Here is a 20,213-nt window from a genome sequence, read left to right as displayed (position 1 = left end):
TGAGTAGGTCTCGTTTTGTTCCCGCTGTGTTGGATGGTGCTTTTCGCTCCGCAGGATGCGAGTGCGGCCCCGTTTCTGCATTCACCCTGAAGCAGCTTTCTTCCATCTCTAACCCAGGGGCCCTTTGAGAGCTCATTTCTGTCCTAAGTTCTAAGAATTTCACTCTGGAGTTTTATTTATCTACAGCTAAATGAGAAAAATAAAAAGGGGGTGTGGGGAGAAAATACAGGTAATAAACTATTGGAGCTGAGCCTCGGTGGGAAAGGAGATGTGCACCACTGGAGTCCAAGTGGTACCGTCATCCTTCCCCTGCTCACCGATGATCTCCCTGTCTTGGGCATGGCTCTTAGCCCCAGTTGGGTCTGTTACTGCCCTCTAATGAGGGAAACCAAAACTGCAGGGTTTTTTCTTAATTTCCCTTTTTTGAAAAGCTGAAGGGACTCCTTGGCCCAGCATCTGGGGCCAGGGAGATGCTGAGGCTGGGTGGGACACCAGCACCAACTGAAAACACACATTATTTGGGCAAACCCATGCACAGCCAGCCAGCACCAGAGATCTGAGACCCAACCTCCCCCTCCTCCAGAGCCCTGATGAACCACAGCTTTCGGAAAGAGCCAAACCCACTCCCTCTGCCACCACTTGCACCAGCTCACAAGAGCTTGGCTTTAGCCAAATCTGCAGAGTCTCATAAAAACTGCCCAGAGCACAGGGGCTGGGGGTCTCCCTGCCAGGAGGTCACCAATGGTCCCCTGCTCACCAGCCTTGGGCAGCGAGCAGGCAGCAAGAGCACATCTGCATCTCCTGGTGGGACAAAGTGCTGGTGTGAGGGTATGGTGATCCCCGAGTGACCAGGACGCCCCATCCTCGTTAACCCCCTGTGGCACTGAAGCTTCCCCAGGAGGTGAGTGGGGAAGGCGCAGGCCATGCAGGGACACCGGGGCAGTGGTGGCAGCAATGACCCTACAGCATCTCTGAGAGGTTCAAATCGCTCCACAGGCAGTGAGGGTGCAGCCACTGGGCACCCCGAGGTCCTGTCCCACCCTACCCCTCTCTGCACATCGTCCTGTGGTGGGTGGCTGCTCAAGTGCCACAGCCTGGTGTCCCAGGTATGGTTCCCAGCCCCATTTTGGCCATGCCTGCCCATCCCCTGGCCTCGGGCCAGTGCCTTTGCTGCTCTGAGCTTCACATCCCACCGCTCGGGGTGAGCTGGGACACCGCGGCCACCCTTCACACCCGCTGTGGGGAATAACCCCAACTGCAGAATATTCTCCAAAAATTCAAATATTCTCGATCAAAAATAGCTTTTTGCTGGGAACTGGCTGCCCTCTAGAGGGTCCGCTCTGGCATGAGGCAACAAGCAGGGGCTTCTCAGCCTCCCCGTCCCCGCCCTGGGGTGGGTGCGAGCAGGGCTGGGGTCCTGCTCCCTGCGGCTGCACAGTGGCTTTGCCCACCACCTTGGGCAATGGGTCTGTCTCCATTTAGCCCGCACCCAGGGCTAAACAATAACCAGTTGTTCTATCACCCAAGACCCCTCCCCAACCGAGAAAGGGAATTGGGAAAAGGAGGGAGATTCCTGGGTTGAAATTTAAACAGGTTTAATAAAATAAGAAAACTAAGATCAATACTAATACAAAAGACACAAAATTATACTCAGCCCATAGAGTGGTGGCAAGTCTCTCCAGGGATAGTAACCACTAAGAAAAGAGGAGAGCAGAGCAAAGAGCCTCCCTCCCCAGCAGCTTTCCCATTTATAGAGATCTGACGTTAATGTTACAGAACACACCTGTGGGCCAGCCTGGGGCAGCTGCCCTGGCTTTCACTGCTAATGGCCCTGATCACCATCCCACAGCTGGCCACAAACTGAAACAAAATGGAACAGAAAAGTGATTCTATAAATTTTATCCCTGTAAAACCAGGACAGGGTCCCCTCATTGAAATCAGCCAGCAACAGTGACCACAGCTCAGCCCAGGCCCCCAGCCCTGCCCAGCACTCTGGGATGGCCACAGCGCCGCATGGACCATGTCCTTACAGAGGAGATGCTCCTGTGGGACCGACTGGGCCTGCAGAGATGTGGGAGGTTGCATCACGCCAAGGGATCATTTCCCCATCGGCTTTGATGAGGCCTCGGGATTTAACATTGCAGCATGGTGCTGTGGATACAGGTTGGCAGGGGATGCCGGGCTGAGCTGTGCCGGGGAGCAGATGCCAATGTCCCCTGGCATCAGGGTGCCTGCATCCTTACCTGCACCACTGCTCCGGTTCCTCAGGCCCCTGCTTCTCCAGCTTTCCTGTGGGTACCCCTGCATAAAAGATGGGTCAGTGCCAAATTAAAAAGATCACCTGCCTCAGGTGAATTCACACCCCTGTGCCCCAGGCAGGGACACCCGGCTCAGCTCCTCACAGTCCCTGCGCCTCCCTCCAGCCGAGGCCCCTCTCACTGCCGCAGCCCCACGGCTAACAGCCAGTCACTCTTTCCATTAGGAAATCCATTTTTCAGGGGCACGTAACTCAGCTGTGAAATTTCACCCTTGACTGAAACTTGGCTCAGCAGCAGAGAGGCTGGGAAGGGCCCAGTGGCTACAGGTGTGAAAAGCCCTTTTTACAACGAGCTGTTGTAAATTTGGAGAAATGGCTTCAATCCCTGCACCGCGCCTTGCTGTGTGGGCCTGGGGGTGAGCGGGTGGAGGGGAAAGACCAAAGCAAAGCAGCCCACAGGATGGCATGGCATCCCACCTGGGGAGAGGCACGTCCTGCCCAGGGCTGGGGACAGAGCAGAGAACTCCACCGACGCAGTGGGAGCAGAGTTCTCCTGGAGAAAGGGGAATTCTCCCCAGAAAGGGTCAAAAAGAAGTTTACACATCCCCAGAGATCCAGAAAAGACAGAGGTTGGATAGACACAAAACCAGTGTGATAAACACCATCCCAGTGCGATGCTGGTGGGAATGGGTGAGGAAACACACGGCTTCTCCTCATCGGGTGGAAATTCCCATCCGAAGGGGCTTCCAAGTCTCTATCACCGCAAACTGTGCAACTACGTCAACCAGCCAAGAACAACGTGCTTATTCCTGCACCGTGAAAATCCCCATCTCAGCGTGCCCGTGGCCAGCAGGAAAGGGCCCTGCAATCCCATAATGGCCCCGTTTTAGGTGCTCACCCTGTGCTTCCTCCCAAATCCCAAGTCATCCAAGACTTTCTCCCAAATCTAGACTTGCTGCTGTACCGAGGGGCTGCAGGACCCCCCCCAGACACACCACGCTGGCGCGGTTCTGAAAATCTCAGTAACACTTTTTAATATACAAGAATCAAAAGTACAGCAGTTTTACAATGTAGGAAAATTTAATACATACTATATAAACAACATATTTACATCAGAAATCACTAGGACAGTGGCATTTTTTTCACAAATATAAATTAATATTAATTACTGTTTTTAGTCAACAGGTTTAAAAGTCCACATTTTTACAGTAAGAGTCCTTCTCTCCCCGGAGGGGAGGCGGAGGTCGGGAGGAAACGGGTGAAAGCAGAGTAGTATTTTTGTGTGGATCACTTACACTGTTCACGTAAGGGCTTCAGAGCGCTGTCAGGTATCCATGTCGGCTGGGCACCGCATCGCCTGTCCCCACAGCCAGGATTCAGTCTCCACCGTGTGGATTCACAGCTTTACACCATTTCCAGAGGGGTCAGGCTGAAAAACTTTTTTTTTTTTTTTTAAATAAAAACCCAGCAAGTTGCTACTTTTTCCTGCAAAGAGGCTAGAGGGAGTCCCGCAGGTGGTTTGGAAGGAAGAGCTGTACCAGGTGTTGACACAAACACGGCAGCGAGGTTTATGGCTGTGGACCTGTCCCCTCCGATCCCACTCACATCCCAGTGACTGTGTCTGGTTATGGTCCCTACGTTGAGGGGACATCAAATGCGTGTGTGTGTGCTCAGGAAGGACTTTCTCCCAAATCTAGTTCTCCAGCTTCATTAAAGCCAAACCCAGCGAAGACCTGCTCACGAGTGAACAAAACTACGTGACTTCAGTATCAGGCTAATGTGACAGCGGGGACAGCTCTTCCGTGGACATGGGTAATGCTTTTGCTGTTGCATTAGAACAAAACTCCAACCAACCTCATACCTGGAACCTGCGATAAGCAGAAACCCCCACGTCTGGACAGGGAAAAAACCTCTTGCTGGGGTTCAAAAGTTTTCCTGCACCAACCATAACACTGGTCTGGCCAGTATTGCCTTTTGCTACAAGCACATGGCACGAGCTTTCCATCGTGATAGCACCGCTTGGCGAACAAAAAGAGCAGTTCTCTTTGCCCCTCCGAGGTTTCCTCCATTTTCACATTAAAAGCTAATACCTCTGAAAAGAAAGGACCTCTTTGTGGAATACCACAGCAAGCGTGCCTGCAATCACAGCTCAGTCAGAAACGCCGCAGAAATATGCTATCTCCACCCCTCCCACCACCTGGCAGCTCCAAGGGGGACTGTGGAAGACTTGCCTTCACCTCCTCCTGCACAGGTAAACACAAGCGTTAACACTTTCTCGGGGCAGCACGGTGCCCCTAAGTAAGAAAAACTGCTCTGCATTTGGTGGAAATCTTGCAAGATAAACTCAAAAGGGGAACGAAACGCTTCCCGTGTGTCCCATTAAAGCGGTGGGCTTGGGAAGGAGCGAGTGACGGCAGCAGATCTCAAGGGACGCACTGCGCGGGGTGGGGACGTGGGGGTATTAGTGTCAGTTTGCGTGCGCCTTCCAAGGCACTGGCTGGAGTCAGGAAGCCAGCCCTGAACACCCACCTCCCCTCAGGCCTTCGCGGAAAGGACATCACAGCTTATTAGGGTCAGATACTGGCATCTTAACAGGAGGCCCTGCTTGTGTCCCCCATCAGAAAAAGGAGTCAGGAACAGCCTGGTCTTTAATACTGCGCTCCGGGAGATGACATGTCCCTGGACACCACGCTCTGGGCAGCCCGGCTGTTGGGAGAGCTTTGTGGTCTCCAGGGATGTGACTCTACAAACAAAAACCTAGGGCCTGAAAAACAATCACCCAAGGTACTTCTGGTCAGCAATCTGTGCGTGACCCCTCTCACCACGCCAGTCTCCAGGCTGGACACTGCTCTGCATCATAAGCTGTGGCTCGAATGCTTGGAGGAGTGTTTGCTCTGAAGCCCACTGAGCTGGGCTGCAGACTCCTCTTTTCCCTCTGCCATGCTGGGCTCTTAAGACATTTGCTCCAAGGATTTTTAAGGACCCAGTCCTGAATTCCTCATTTTCCCCCTGCTCACTTGGGTGCCAAGCCCCCAGGCACATTTCTGTTTTAGACAGACAGAGGGTCTTTCAGTGCACGTACTTTTAGCAATTCAGAGTTACTGCTGACTGCTGGAAGGGTGGCAGGAAGGTGATCAGTCCACTGGATTCCTATTTCACTCTGCTCTACCATCCCTCATCCTTTGGTTGCAGTAAAGGTTTCTGATCATTGTTTCACGAAGCACAGAAATGTCTTGCCCAAAGACTGGAGCACTTCAGTAGCAGGGAGATCAGGAGCTTCAGGATCCCCAGAGCTGTCTTTTATTCTAGTACTTTGCAGTGCCCAGCCAGCACCTGTATTAGTTCCTGGACCATCCAAGCTGCCCATGTCAGAAGAGGAGTTTTGTTACAAATTCCTGAGCCCTGTCCACTGGGAAATACTGTTCTCACCCCAACTTCTTTCCTACTGGTTAGGAAGTGAACTAAGCCTTTGCTAAGGAAGTCTCTTTTTTTACATATCCCAAAGCACCCCAGAGTCAAGATTTGCCAGTTCCAGCCCTGGAGATGGGAGGAAGACCTCCCCCAACCCTATTCTGTTGCAGGGGACACAACAGCAATCAAAGCAGAGCCAGTTTCTTGAAATGGATAAAGACACGGAAATGATAATGTGGCCAGGAAAGCGATGGATTGTCACCAGCATGGCTCCAACTCCTTTGGAGTCACTCTGCAGGGACATCGAGTCCCTCTTTCAACCAAGCTTGGCTGCTGAGGGACTCTCCTGTCCCTCCTTGAACACACCCTCCCATTGCCCTATGCTGGTTACACACAAAGCCCAGCCCCACCAGCTTATCCCCAATCCCAAAGCAGCATCTGTCACGTAACATGAAGTCACAGCAGGCACGCAGCCTCCTGCACAACCCTAAGCAGCATCGATCCGCCTTCTCGGTTTGGGGAAACTGGCTGGGGAAAACTCCCTTGGGTCCATCAGACTGGGGAAAACAAAAACAAAACAAAGAATGAGGCAGCAAGGCTGGTTTCAGTGTTCAATGGTAGAAGAGGGGAAAGGAAACGGGAATCCAAACCAGAACCAAGAGCTAGGGAAAAGTCTTCCTCCACCTACTCCCCCAAAATCCTCCTTGACCCAACAAGATGATAGCAGCATGTTCAGACTTTCTGGTTGCTGGCTTGGAGAAACCAGCCGCTGTTGCATCAAACCAAGTATTTCAGACGTTTGCTTCCCCCCTCTCAGTCACTTTATGTTTTCCGAATGTTCCAGTTATAATCTGGATTGTTTTTCTGTTCTAACGACCTATCCAGAGGTGACCTGTGATCAAGAGGTGACTTGGAATCGTGGGGGGATTTCTGAGAGGGTGGCGAGCGAGGGTCCGACACTGCAGGGTGAGGTGGAGGGAGAGGCTGTTTGTAATCTCCCAATTTGTCTGTGTGGAAGGACCGGTAGTGGTCCGAAGGTCCTTGGCCGTGGTACCCCATGGGCGGTCTGTGATCAGACATCCGTCGGAAATCCTGCTGGTGGTAGTTCTGAGGCCTAAACTCATCGGATCGTCGACGCTTGGAATCGTGGTGGTGCCTGCAGAGAGAAAACGAACGGATGGAGATCAGTTCCCCAAGGAAAGCCTGGCTGCTGCGGCTGGGTGCATCACTGCAAACTCCTCCCAGCCTTTCTGAGATGAAAGGGAATTAATTACCTGTCATAATAATCTCGGTGGCCTCTGTGGTCTCGGTCACTGTTGTACTGATCATATGGCCTCTTGCGGGAGAGGTTATTTGGTCTGTAGTTCCCAGAGCTGCGGTGGGGCTCTCCACGAGATCGCCGATCCCCGTAGTGGTGGTCCTTGTACCAGTGCTGCTCATACTGGTGATGCCGCTCCCCACCCCACATCTGGTTGCTGTTGCCACCGTAGTTGAACTTTCGATCCCTCTGCCATTCTCCTCGGTCTGCAACGAGGAAAGCACCAGTAAGTGTCCTTCGTACTTTAGTTTAAGCCCGTTACGTTGCTGAATTCTCAAAGAAATGATAACTATTCCTGTGCCCCTTTAACTTTCTCCTCCCTAAACTATGTGGGCTCAGTTTTATCCTTTGAATTTCTTTATCGTTATTCTAGCAAATATTATTCTGTCCTGTTCTTATATCTTATATTCTTTCACCACTATATCACCATGTTTTCTACTCCAGCAATAAGTACAGTGGTAATAGATGTCCCATCCCATCACCTTTAAACCTGACCAGCCACAAGTCCCAGGAGGATTTGTGTCCAAGAGCAAACAGCCATTAGGTTAGAAGAGATGGTTTCTCCTGGCTTGCCAGCACTCACCTGTGTTGCTGAAATGTCTCTTGTTTGGATGGCCATAGTTGTCACGCGGGTGCCCATGCATCTGCTGTTGGGCGTGGGAAGGGGGCAGGTGCATCTTCTGGGAATGAGGATTGTGAGGCACGTGAGACTGGGACATCACAGAATCGCGGCTGGAGCCTGAAGGCTCTGGGCGGAACGGCTTCTTCATGCTGGACATGTCCTCTTTCTTCTTCTGCTCCTGCAAGGTTGAAGAAAGGGTTGCAGCTCAACTGCTCTTCCACCAAAAGGTTCAGACTATGTGAGCAACAGCCTTGTCTGTCAGGCTCTGCATTTTTCTGCAGACTCCCCACGCTGTGGGCCACCCACATCTTTGAGGACTTGGTGAACCAACCATGCCCAAGCATGGTATGAATGGCAATGTACAAATGTGGTGGAGGACAGGCACAGTTTAGCCCCATGTGGCTCTGCTTCTACATCTATCTGTACAGGGCAGCACTCCCAGGCTTTTCACTCTAAAGGTCAACTCAACACAACGTGCCACACCAAGCAATGCTTTTTCTTGGTCAGAAGAGCCAGGACAAAGTGACCAGTGTTGTTAGGTGAAAGGAGAAATGCCACATGAAAGAGGAGGCAAATGCAACCAGACTGTTTAGAGGTTAAGAAAATCACAGACTGTCAACAACCTTAAAGAAAGCCCACGGTAAGAGGCAGAAAGTATTGGCACTCCAAAGTGTGACAACTTTTAAAGAGAGCAACTGGAGGGAAGGCACTTCAGAGCTCACCTCCTCTTCCTGCGATCTTTTCTTATGAGCCATCTTGTAGAGTTTGTGCAGTTTTCTGGCATCAAATTCTGTGAATTTTGACACAAATATCCATAGGTTCCTAGAAGGACATAAACATTTTCTGTTAATTGCTACATCAGTACTTTAACTGCCAGCTGCTTTCAAACCAACATCAAATCAGTTCTACCCTCTCTGGAAAACAGTCTCAACCCAGCTCAGGACAGGATGATCAGGACAGCTGGAACCAAGTTCTTCAAAGTAAAATAAAGAGGTTTGCACTGGTTTAGATAAAGTACCTCTGAAATCAATTTAAATGAAACCAGCACAACTTGCAGACAAAACCCTCGCCTGAGACTGGTTATGGCCTGAGTGGGCTAGAGAACGCAAGATTTCACAGGTTAAATAAGAGGCAAATGGCACACATCCACATAAAACCCAGCAGCCTCTGACTACCATTTTTAAATATCACAGACCAGCCAAAGGAAACAAAATGGTCCCTCACCTTCTCCATAGCTTGATATGATCCTGGTCAGTGTAGGCTTTAAGGCACTCAGAGATACGGTCCCCAATTTTTAGGAGGCAGTTGCGTGTGTGCTCTAGCTGTTCTTGAACCGTCAGTCCCTTATCAGGCTTATCGAGTTGCTTCAGCGCTTTTTTGACTGGTCTCATCCTTTCCTTGCACTTGAAAAAGAGAGCAGAAAGTGATTCATTTGGCACAGGGCTTTACACTGTTCCCTTGTTAATCAGACAGCTGGAAGAAGTTCATTAGCACAAGATATTAGCTTTATCTGACCATTAGGCAAGGAGAGATCAGTTATGAAAACAGCAATTTGTTAGACATGCTGCAGAAAATAACCAGGAAAAGATGAGAGCCTTCCCACCTCCACTGCCCTCCCCTTTTAGAGGGGAACAATTTGCTTTGCAAACCGTAACTGCACACGATCTGCTCTTACACCGATCCCACGGCAGGCAGGGAAGCGTAACCGAGCATTGACATGCTGAACCAACAGCCCCAGCTGAATGAGTGCTCACTCAATAGCCTCCCTGTCCATCCCCATCTGTGGTGGCTTTAATCTATCGCTTTTACCAAAACTGGAAGACATGAGATGAAAGCACCATCTTTTTCGGCTGTGCACATCAACGCTGCGCACAGACGGTAAATCAGACAGGTTTCTACTGCCTGACTGGACCTTTCACGCATCACAGAGGGAGAGTTAAAGAAAAAAACAGACAAAAATAACACAGGACCTTTAGCGAATACACAGACTTGCACTTAGAGAGCTGTTTTTAAAAAGCGGCATTTCAGCATTTCCCTGTGCATGTCAGGCCAAGGAGAGTCTGCCATGACAACTTCTACTAAAGGCTACTTTTACAACAAGCCTTGTTTGCAACAACACGGCATGTTTGCTGCAAGAGCATTTACACAACTAGGGAAGCGCTTACAGCTCAGGCAACTCTGTACCTCCTACGGCCATACAAGGTCACCCTCAAAACTCTCCTGTATTTCCCACCTGGAAGAGCCCCAATGGCTCCTTGGCTTCTACAGAAGAGAGACTGCCACATAAGGCTGCAGGGTCTTCTGTAACCCAGGGCTTTCAAATGAGTGGTGGGAACTTATCAGCTGGAGAAAAGAGCCCTTCTGCATGCCCTGGTGACATGGTGCCCTCTTCTGCCCTGTCTAGCATCCGTGGCAGAGGGAGGGGATGAACATGTGCACTCGTGCAAAGCTGAATTTTGAAAAAAAAGAGTTATCTGAACCTTTCAATAGTGCAACTGCTCAGTGAGAATCGGAAGCTGAAAGAGATTTGAAGTTTCTTCCAGCTGAAGCACCATTTACAGCAGCCAGCTGGTAGGCACAGAGGAGGCTGGTGGACAACTCGTACAGGGCTGTTCTGCCATGCCCTCAGATCGGCCAGAGGAAATCACTGTGGGACACTAGGAGGGGGCTCACGCCCTGACACCTAAAACACGTCCTTGGATAACATGTGAGCAAACCCTGACTGCCTTGCTGGGCTCTCTGCCACTGCCCTCCCATCTCCCGAGGAAAATACTCACTATGCTGAATGTTTCTTGGTCCAAATCATCATCCTCGTCTTCTCCAATGGGGATCGGTTCGCTCCCTGCTGTAATGTGGACGGGACCTTGCGATCTCTTCCCTTTACTTCCAGATTTGGCTTCACCACCTTTAGGCTTTACAAAGGCAAATTACACACATCACGTGATGAGCCAGACTGCAGGATCCCAAGTGATCCAACTAACAACCTCTGCACTATTGTTACTGGCAGTTGTTAAACCCCGGGCACCACTCCTACAACTTTCCTCCCAAGATCTCAAGCCGTTAAGCTGCAATGTCTCTATTTAGGTTTACGTCATCCCTGAGGGAGCAGAGAGAAGTCAGAGCCAACGTTTTGGACATGAATACGATATTCATACTCATGGAGAGAAAACCAACATTGAAGACCTGGAAGAAAGGTTAAGCTAAAGAATATATGTCCCTTGCAAAGGACAGAGCTCAGAGTAGTCTCATATCTATGAGGATCTGCAACTTCATGTGATGTCACTAGGCCTCAGATCCTCTGGAAAGCAACCCCAAATCACAGCCTGTTAGTGTAAATTTTGACTTATATGACTTATCTGCAGTCAAAGCCCTTTCGAGTCAAAAGTCATACCAAAAATCACTGGAAAGCAAACTTTCCCCTACATATGCAACAAAGCTTCTTGATTTGCACTTATGATCTCAGTGTCAAAACACACTGGGCTTGCAGTACCTACCTGTTCATTGGACAGGTACTTCAGGTCATTATTATAGAAGCTTTCCAATTTGAATCCAGCCTCAAGGCAGTTGTGCCCAAAATTCAAGGGACATTTTAGTCCACAACATACTATTGGTGTTGAAACACTCATTCTGCTGAGCCCTGAACAGCAACAAGGACAACTTACAGTCTTGATGGTGTGGACAGTTGGGTTATTTGGAGTAAGTTTAAATTAGAGGGGAATACAGACAAGGAGCTGCCAACCCTGTGATAAATCACAGCTGAACAGAACTTTGATCTGAGTGCTCCAGGCACTTTCCCCCTTTCTTCCTTAACATCAGGTATTTGGCCATATCGCTGTCACAGGGACAGCCGTACTTTAAAGGCAGTCTGACAAAATATCTTCCTTTTTGCTCACATTCCATCAAGATTTAGGATATATTGTCTTTTCTACTTCTTACTGCAATTCTTCACAATGAGAATTCAGGAGAGCTCAAAAAGGGATAATACCTCACCGTGCTTCATTGATGTCTCTTCACACAGAGCCTTTAACGAATCATAAGTCTCATAGCTTGCCCTTCTGCTCAGACTCTCCTGCCGCTTAAACTGCTCCTGAGTACCACATACCTTCTCCTTCTTGTCTTTTGTCTTCTTTTTCTCTTTATCGCTTTCCTTTTCTTTCTTAGTGGTTGTCTGTTTTTCCTTGTTCTCTTTGTTCTCTTTCTTCTTCTGTTTCTTTTTCACTGGGCTCTTTTCCAAGCCATCCTCCTAGAAAATCAGTCACAGCACAAAACTGGAGTCCCTCACCTCACGTACACTTCCTTCCATAAAACTCACATCTTTGAAATGCAGGCAACTTTTGAGGTCCCAAATTTGCCCTCACACCTCTTTAACCAGACAGCAAGCCCTGCTTAACCAGCTGCAATCCACCCAACCCTTGACAAAAGGGTATACAAAATAGATGAGCCCCAATCTGTAACTAGCTGGCAAACTATAGATAAGCACTGCTTTCCTATGCCAGCTGTGCTCGAGAACACGCAGCCCCTAAGGTAGATACTGATCAGCACATGAACAAAAAGCCTTAGACTACAAGCCAAACCACTCAAAGACAGAACGTTTTCTAAGCAACAGCATGACCTTGGTAAACTCCAGCTTCACCACTGGCTGACGTACCGAAGAGGGAAACAATTGCTCTTTCTCTCCTTTATAAGGGCAACAGAGTTTGTCCTGAGACAACCTTTCCTCCAAGTCAATATGTGCATGTTTGTGGCCATTCAAGGATCCCCCAAAACACTTAAAGCCCTCATGTAAAAGAGTGGGTGGGAAAGGTCCTTCTTCCATCCTGACAGCTGTATATATGCTTTTGTGCGTTTGCCAGTCTCCTGTGGGAATGCACTCTGTAGTGCCCCCCAACTCCACAGGGAGTTTGCTAGGGTGCTTCTCAAGGTGAGCTTCTGCAGTAACAACATAGCTCAAGGAAACCTGGAAAAGCTGCTATCTACCAAGTTGACTCACCTTGACTTCACCTTCTTCTGACTGGTTGTCTGAGTGCCGAGGAGAGGAGAGTTCATTCCCATGCTCATCTTTGACTTTGGGAGCCTTGTTCTCTTTCTTTACTCGTGGTTTCCTCTTCTTTAGCTTGCCCTGGTGAAAACACAGAGCAAGTCAGGGCAAGCAAATAGCTACAGCTACTTCCTGGGGACATACCCCCTCTCCTGAACATCTTGCAAAAAACTGCAGGTCATGCAGGGTGGCAGGAAGCCTGATGAACCTCAGTCCTTCAGTAAGTGTAATAATTACCTGCTCCTTACTAATTATCATTTCAGTATCACAATGCAATCAGACAACAGACAAGTCCATATTCTTTCAAGTAGATGATGTTCAGTGACCTGGGAACACAGGCTGTCTCATGTCATCAGCCAAACACTCATCCTGAAATCCCCAGAATCAAGCAGCCACATCTCACCTCTTCCCCATCTTTCATGTTTTCTTTCTTGTCCAGATCTTTCTTCAGCAGTTTCAGTAGATAATCAACTCGGGTCTGGAGCTGTTTTCCCTGAGGTTTCTTATCTGTCTCAACAGGTAGGATCTTTGATAAAGAAAAAAAAAAAATACACACACATGCACCTATCAAACCTTGACAAAAGAGATACACACTTGCAGCAGTCCTTCCAAGCCCAGCAAAGTGCTGGAGATGCTGCACCTTCTGGGGGAACAAGAAGGTTCAAGCATTTCTTTCAGCTCCCACACAGACTCTCCCTGTCTAGCCAAAAGCGAAGCTCCTAGCAAGCATCCCTCCCCTTGGCCTTTTGCAGAAGTGAAAGGACCCCAAGGCAGCTCTCTAGATTCTCTATGATCTTTCTTTGAAGTGTGCAAAAAGAAGAAAAAAAACTTTGCAAACTATATTTGGGACCTTCAGTTGCAAAACTGAGTCCACTCTCTTTGACACATCAGATTTGTTTGTGACAGCCTTGTCACAGCAGGCTGGTCCCCTCTGGTAACCTGAGACATTGCTACAGCAATGAAACAGATGCAGAGTTAGCAGAAAACAAGGCTGCAAGGTGCCACTTTGTGGAGGAATTAGCTTGCCAACTAGGTTACCTTTATACTTTACTGCAACTTGGGTGGCGTGTCTCAGGCAATTGTTTCCACTGTAAAATGCCTTTCGGAACCTCATGCAGGAGGGCTCTCACCTACAGGCTGATCTTTGCTAAAAACACTAGCGGGGATGTCATGGGAATGGAGCATATTGGCAGCAAAGCTGGTGTAGGGATTCTCGATGTTCCTCAGCCCTGTGTTGCAGTTCACTCTCCTTCTATTGTGCTGACACAACGGATGGCGGCTGATTTTTAACCTGGCTCACTTCAACATGGCCCCCATGAACAGTTCTTACGGGACTGACCGAGGAACAGAGGAACCAGATGGAGGCTTTCCAGCTGGCTTTGCTGCCATAGCCAGTCGTGTAACTACACCCTCAAAGCTAAGACAGACCAGTCTTGACATAAGCAGTGTTAAATCTGTGAAAAATTATTTCCACACAGAAATTCAGACTCAGCTTCTTGTGCGATGCTCAAGGAAATATCAAGCCACGATTATGCAACGCACCCTCTATACTGTGCATGGAACCACACATGTCAGCATTACCATTTTCTTCCTACACCATTTCAGTGTGGTTCATATGGTACTGTTCAGAGAAGATTTACTGCCAATCAAATAACACAACTCTGCTTTCCATCAAGCATGCAACATTCCATGGAGGTCGCTGTTTTCCTCATTATTATTCATTATTATTATTTTTGGAGTGGTTACAAACATAAACATCTGTTTCTGGAGTAAATCAAAGACGTTCTGCATGAACACTGCAAGGGACACAATGCAAACAACAAGCAAAGCGACCTACCTTATCAGATAACTTCAGTTCCGGATCTGTTTTAATTAGCTCCCAGTTTCCGTAACCATGCTCGTAAATTCCCACTAACAAGCGAGAATCCTCCTCCACTCCCCAGTCTACATCAAAATGGGCAGCTTTGACACGGCACGTCAGGCGGTACCTGAAGGCATTTCAAACATGTGCTACTTTTAATGCTGCGGGGGGTAAAGCAAATCCACATATCTGGGCTACTCTCTTTCCACTACACAATCCAAATTCCCTGAGCCTCTTTCTGCATTGCCTACTTAGCCAAACTCACTTCTTCCTTTCCTCTGGGTCTGCAGGAATGGATTTATGCAGCATTTCAAACTCTTCTTCATGCTGGATGATGGATTTCACGTTGACTTGGACACCAGAAATCTTGATAGTAGGACCTCTTCTTTTTCCAGGTCCTTTCCCTGCTCAACAGTAAAACACATCAACTAAGAGAACTCTTACAGAAGGAAGTGCCTCTGTAAAAATGTCTAGACACACAGAGATCAAGACGTTGCCTGCAACCTTGCATTTAAACATAAGGCTGTTTGCTAAGGCAGGCCCAAAATATAAGTTTTCTTTCACTAACTCACTTAGCTCTGCCATCCAAACACCTCCCAGTATCATTTTCTTAAAAATACATCTAAGTACACTGGAGCTGTTGCTTCAGTAGTTTTGTTCAGCTGCAACAGGCAGAGACCCAGCAGGAAATCCAGCCCAGACCACTGTATCTCCAAACCAACAGCACAGAACAGCCATACAGAGAGTGGCTGACGATGCCAGCTCCGGGAAGTGCTAACTGTGGATCCAGCTTTACCATGGAGCACACAGCACCAGTTTGATTCCCAGTACCAGGAGCAGTTAAAAATATGATCTGCTTTGCCTTCTGGCCCAGCATTAAACAAGCTGATAACTTTAGCCTCTCCCCACAAAAACTCATGTTCAGCAGAAGCCAACAGACCCAAATGGCACTTTGCAGTCTGAGCAGAAGACTCAGGGTTTCTCTCCATTGGTGAGAGCTGCTTGGCAGAGATGGGATGGTTTAAGTGCGTGCTTGTTCTCTGCTTTTAGGTAGCAATGTGGCATGCCTCCCCGTCCAGCAAGGGAACAGTTTTCTCACCAGCTCCATGGAAAACCCCCAAAAACATCACAACAGCAGCACTCAGCCCACTTGCTTACCTTCACCTGGATTTTCTTTCATCTGCTCCTCGTATTCTTGCATTGCTGACACACAGCTATTGTGGATGAGTTCCCCTAACCGTTTCAGATCAGCCACAGACTTATCCACCAGCTCAGCATCCCGGGCAATACACTCCAGCCTGGAAAAGGAGAAAAAAAGAATTGCAAGTTTTGTATTTGATACAGCACATCTCCTCCCAGTCACCTCCTGAGCAATTGTTTCATAGCTTTTAGCAGTCAATGCTGTATATGTACAAATATATGAAACCTGCACGAGTCGAGTTCGTGCAGGAACAACACAGTTTTAGTCTTTTTTTAGGTCTAACAGCTGCAGTAGAGTGCAGATGTAGTATAACTGATCCAATCCTTTGGATTTTTTTGTATTAAAGCGAAGCTGAGAACTGTCTGTCTTGGGCACAACAGGCACCCTCTGTGACTGTCCAGTGTTCCTTCATGCTTTCCCAGTTCCATATTAACTCCATTCGATGGTCAAAAGCTGCCATCTGCTGTCCCTTTTGCCTGGCTGAAGTTAGTAACGTCAAGGCTCATATATAAGCCTTGTGTTTCACAACAGAAGAGCACAACCAGCTGGAAAAACAGAGTCATTTCTCAGACAACACACACAGGGATCTCTGCCTCAGCTCTGAGACCTCCACAAGGGCTACAGCTTTCCACACCCAGCACATGTGCCCATCTCCCGTCCTCCCTTATGCTGGGGCACAGCACTCTGCAGGGCTCTGCAGATCCACGCTCAGGGACAGTGTGTGCCTCTCCCCGCTTCCCTTCAAGAGGGATATGGCAGCGAGAGAGAGATGCTCTGAATTCAGTCTTGAAACTAATATGCATAGAGAAGCTTGGCAAGCGTTTTGGGTTGCATTTGCTGTTCAGGCAGCTGCTCCCTCTCCTTTCTAGGCAGAGTGGAAATGCCCCAAGGGTCAGACTGCCAGCAGGACGATGCTGTGTACAGCCCGGCACCACTACTGATCTAGCTGCTTTTTGGCCAGCATTCATCACTGCCCATCAACTGAGACACGAGGGGCTGTACAGCTGTGCTTGGGTTACTGATCACACGACAGTGAAGCTTTGTGCTGTCTGTGGAGGTTGTATCAAACACCCATAGCAATGTGTGCTTGGAAACACAACGTCCCCCCTGGGATAACCCTCTGGAGCAGGGCCAGGCTGGGACTCACCGTTCAAGAGGCAGTCCAAACTTCTTGTAAGCCTTGATAAACCTAAGAAAAAAAAAGAAAAAGAAAACATAAACTAAATCAACTGCCATAAAAGTGGGTCCAATATCACAAATACACTTGAATATATTAATTACAGCCTGCCATGTTATCAACCTTGCATTCCACACTGATTAGCTAAGCTTCACTCAGGACTGGGAAGTCTAATCCATTAGCCCTCACAAAGAGTTTTGTGACCTTGGCTGGAGAAGAACACAACATTATTATGAATGTTGGATGTTTGACAGTTGAGGGAAAAAAAAAGAGGAGTCTCATAACTGCAGTGTAAAAAAAAAAAATTGAAAGAAAGCATTGGCTCACACTATGTTGGTAATTATTAACTTCATTTTTCCAAGAAGAAAAGAGGCATTAAATCAATGTCATTAGTAATTTTAATGCTCAGCCTGTAAGTGTAACAATCCATCAGACAAGAGCCAAACGTGGTGCAATCCATCACAAAGGTTTGCAGACAAGGATTGCGATTTATTTTTATGTCTTATTTTTATTGTGAAAATCCCTGCCATGACTAACACACAACTTTAGGGCAAGAATCAGACACTGTTGCTGCAACTGAACAGTGCCTTGTGCTAGGAGCAGACCCAATGGCTTCAACTACAGATTATTTTTAAAATCTGTTAACTTTTTCCCTTCTTTTTTTCATCTTGTGCTCTTTCAGCCTCCTTCTGCTACATCACAATAACCTAAAGGCTTCTATAGTTCACATCACAACACCTCCTTCCTTCTCTGTGGTTTCAAGGCTGGATATGGGGCAGCTACCACAATCCGAAAAGTCTGACCATCTCCTGTTTAAAAATACATCAACTCAGAGATGGAGAGAGAGTCAAGGAAAACTCACAACCTCCTCTTTTCCATCTTTGGCTGAACATCTGGGCAGAGCCATAAGACAAAGATCTTTGGGAAAGGCTCAAGAGCTAGAAGATACAAGAAGAAAATAATGCTCTGGAATTTAGACCCCAGCTGACTTCAGGGACACAGTGCAGAAGAGGATACACAACTGCTGGGATCAACAGGACCACTGCTTCTCATGGAGTTATTTTGCCAGAGCTTGCCTTTCACATAAAGCTTTAAATGAGCAGGACTACTGCCAGAAACATGTCAGGAAGGCCAGAGTCCTTGGCTTCTCCAGCTTTGTATCTCATGGCACCTAAGAACTCATGTGTAATACAGAATTAGCTCAATCCACTTAGCCCAGCAAGGGCAGTTACAACGAGGATTAATTTTAGGAAGGTATCAGCTTCACTGCAGCCTGACTAAAGACGATCCAGTCCATTTTGCACAGACCTGAATGTTAAGGTCATCAGCTGGGAGTAAACAGAACTACACAAAGGTGCAGAAGCTGGCCCAATGAACCAGCTCCACCTAAATCACTGACGTGCTTACAGGTGAACACCTCCTGGATTAATCTGGGGTTTTCTCCACCTGCATGGGATTTCTATATTTGTTTTCTGAACCAAATCTTGTGCTCAGCACTGACCTCCTGATTTCAGCATCAGTAAATCCTTCCACAGTGTCTTTTCTAACACTCCGAGGACGCCCCCTGCGCTTTGGTCTCTTCTCGTCATCGGTATCATCAGTCTCGCTTTCTGATCCAGATGATCTCTGAAGCCTTCTCTTAGTTTCTGCATCTGATTCACTGTCATTTGTCTGAGCCTGTATGTACCAGAAAAACAGCAGTACAGTTAACAACTGCTAATATGGCAACCTCTTCTGTCCGTTCCATGCAGTGGCACTATTTCACGTTCAGACTGTAAAACACCTTGGCATCTCTTCCTGAAGATGCAGAAGCCCATGTAATCAACCCAGAGAGGCTGCACATCCTTGCAGTTTCCAGCTAGCTAAGGCTCTGGTGGCCATCCTCCCTTTAGAACCTTCTAGCCATCAGTTTCACAATGGCATTTTGATTTATTAAGGTATAAGACACATTAAAACAAATCGATTACCGTGGTTTTGTGCCAGAGTCCCTTAGGCTGTTTTGAAAACCAGGATACCTCAGAAATAGATCTGAAATCATCTGATATGAATTATCCTTCTCTCTAGTTTTCACTTTAATGTTTTTCCCCAGCTCATCCCAGATAACAGTTCATAACCCCTTTAAGTCCCATATCCAAGAAGAGTTTCCTTGCACAGTCTGTTTTCTGTTGGATTGGGGTAGATCCCATCACCTAAAAAAGAACTTGGGAAGACACCACCTCTTTTGCCTGCAAGAGCCACATTTAGGCAAGAGCAGCCCAGGGAGCTAGAGAGCTCAAGGAAAAGAAACAGACAGAAAATGGCATAAACTGCAGTAAAATCTGCATTATACAGCTGGATATTTTGCTCTTTGTTCACTACAGGTTCTCTTTCATCAGCTACAACAAGACGAGTTGTACCAAATCCAATATGGGCCCTCACACTGTATTACAAACCATGGGTCCAATGCACGATGCCAACAAGAGGTCAGTGTGCTTTACTCCTGATCAACTCTGGAGGAGGGAAAGAAGCACTCAGATGGCAAGAAGGCCTCCCTTGAGTGTTGCCTTTCCCAGCTCTTGCCTCCTGCCTCTCAGCTCCTCGAGATGGGCTGTACCTTTTTAGTCGAGCTCCGGATTCGAGGCAGCATGTAGATTTCCTCCAATTCTTTCTGCCTTTCTTCCTCCTCCACCTTTTTCCTCTGCTCCTCTGGAATGATATCGTCCCAGTCCTTCTGGGACCGCTCGTCCAGCTCTGTCTCTTCCTCCTCCATGGTTGCAAAGTTGGCCACCTTTTAAAAGCAAAGGAACACTTTTAGAAATTCCCTCCCTTGGCAAGAATATCCCAGAGCTGTCTGCTAAGCCTCAACTCCTTCCCCATAGGAGTTTTGCCAACATTTCCATAACTACTTTATAATTGATCCCTATGTCACTGCATTCCTGGTTCCTTGCCATGTTTTTGGCCTAACAGCTTTTGAGGAGGTACGTGCAGTTTAAGAAGTACTGCTGAGCCTCTGTAAGTTATTGGGTTTGTTTCCAAATTTGGTAAATTCTACATTTTATTCACAGCCTTCAAAACCACTTATTTGAAAAGACATTAATACCTATATATCTTCCCAGCTACCAAACCCAGACAGCCCTTCACCAAACTGCTTTTTACAGGCCCGATTTGTCCTGTCTGTTACTGACCTTACCACTGTGGCAAGATCCGGGGAGCCACATTCCCGCACCCCACTACAGAGCCAGGGGGTCCGTACCTTGAACTGGGAGAGGAGCTCGTCGGTGGCACTTGTAGAAACTTCATTCTCTCGTGTTTCAGCCAGACGCAGAATCTCATCAATGTCCATCTCCTA

The 20,213-nt window shown here is 47.9% G+C and overlaps 1 protein-coding gene across 13 annotated transcripts in view; it reads right to left on the bottom strand.

Moving 5' to 3' along the window:
• Positions 1-3,318: 3,318 nt before the first annotated feature.
• CHD2 (chromodomain helicase DNA binding protein 2) overlaps positions 3,319-20,213 on the bottom strand; it is a 90,325-nt gene continuing 73,430 nt past the window's right edge. For 12 of the 13 annotated variants that reach the window (XM_068409980.1, XM_068409979.1, XM_068409982.1 and 9 more), the window contains 16 exons: positions 20,118-20,210; positions 19,479-19,652; positions 18,387-18,562; positions 16,856-16,897; positions 15,666-15,805; positions 14,773-14,911; positions 14,484-14,634; positions 13,050-13,172; positions 12,599-12,727; positions 11,711-11,851; positions 10,386-10,520; positions 8,833-9,011; positions 8,331-8,430; positions 7,570-7,786; positions 6,943-7,192; positions 3,319-6,824 (listed from right to left, as the gene is read on the bottom strand). In XM_068409980.1, the coding sequence (XP_068266081.1) occupies positions 6,491-6,824; positions 6,943-7,192; positions 7,570-7,786; positions 8,331-8,430; positions 8,833-9,011; positions 10,386-10,520; positions 11,711-11,851; positions 12,599-12,727; positions 13,050-13,172; positions 14,484-14,634; positions 14,773-14,911; positions 15,666-15,805; positions 16,856-16,897; positions 18,387-18,562; positions 19,479-19,652; positions 20,118-20,210 (2,523 nt within the window). In that variant the 3' untranslated portion in view covers positions 3,319-6,490. The remainder of the gene's footprint in view (positions 6,825-6,942; positions 7,193-7,569; positions 7,787-8,330; positions 8,431-8,832; positions 9,012-10,385; positions 10,521-11,710; positions 11,852-12,598; positions 12,728-13,049; positions 13,173-14,483; positions 14,635-14,772; positions 14,912-15,665; positions 15,806-16,855; positions 16,898-18,386; positions 18,563-19,478; positions 19,653-20,117; positions 20,211-20,213) is intronic. The other variant, XM_068409989.1, reaches the window with a different exon arrangement.

Source organism: Nyctibius grandis, chromosome 11 (genome assembly GCF_013368605.1).
Source record: "Nyctibius grandis isolate bNycGra1 chromosome 11, bNycGra1.pri, whole genome shotgun sequence".
In the NCBI taxonomy this organism is placed as follows: Eukaryota; Metazoa; Chordata; class Aves; order Nyctibiiformes; family Nyctibiidae; genus Nyctibius; species Nyctibius grandis.
The sequence above is the reverse complement of the archived record's forward strand: the minus strand, read 5'-3'. Positions and strand labels throughout refer to the sequence as shown.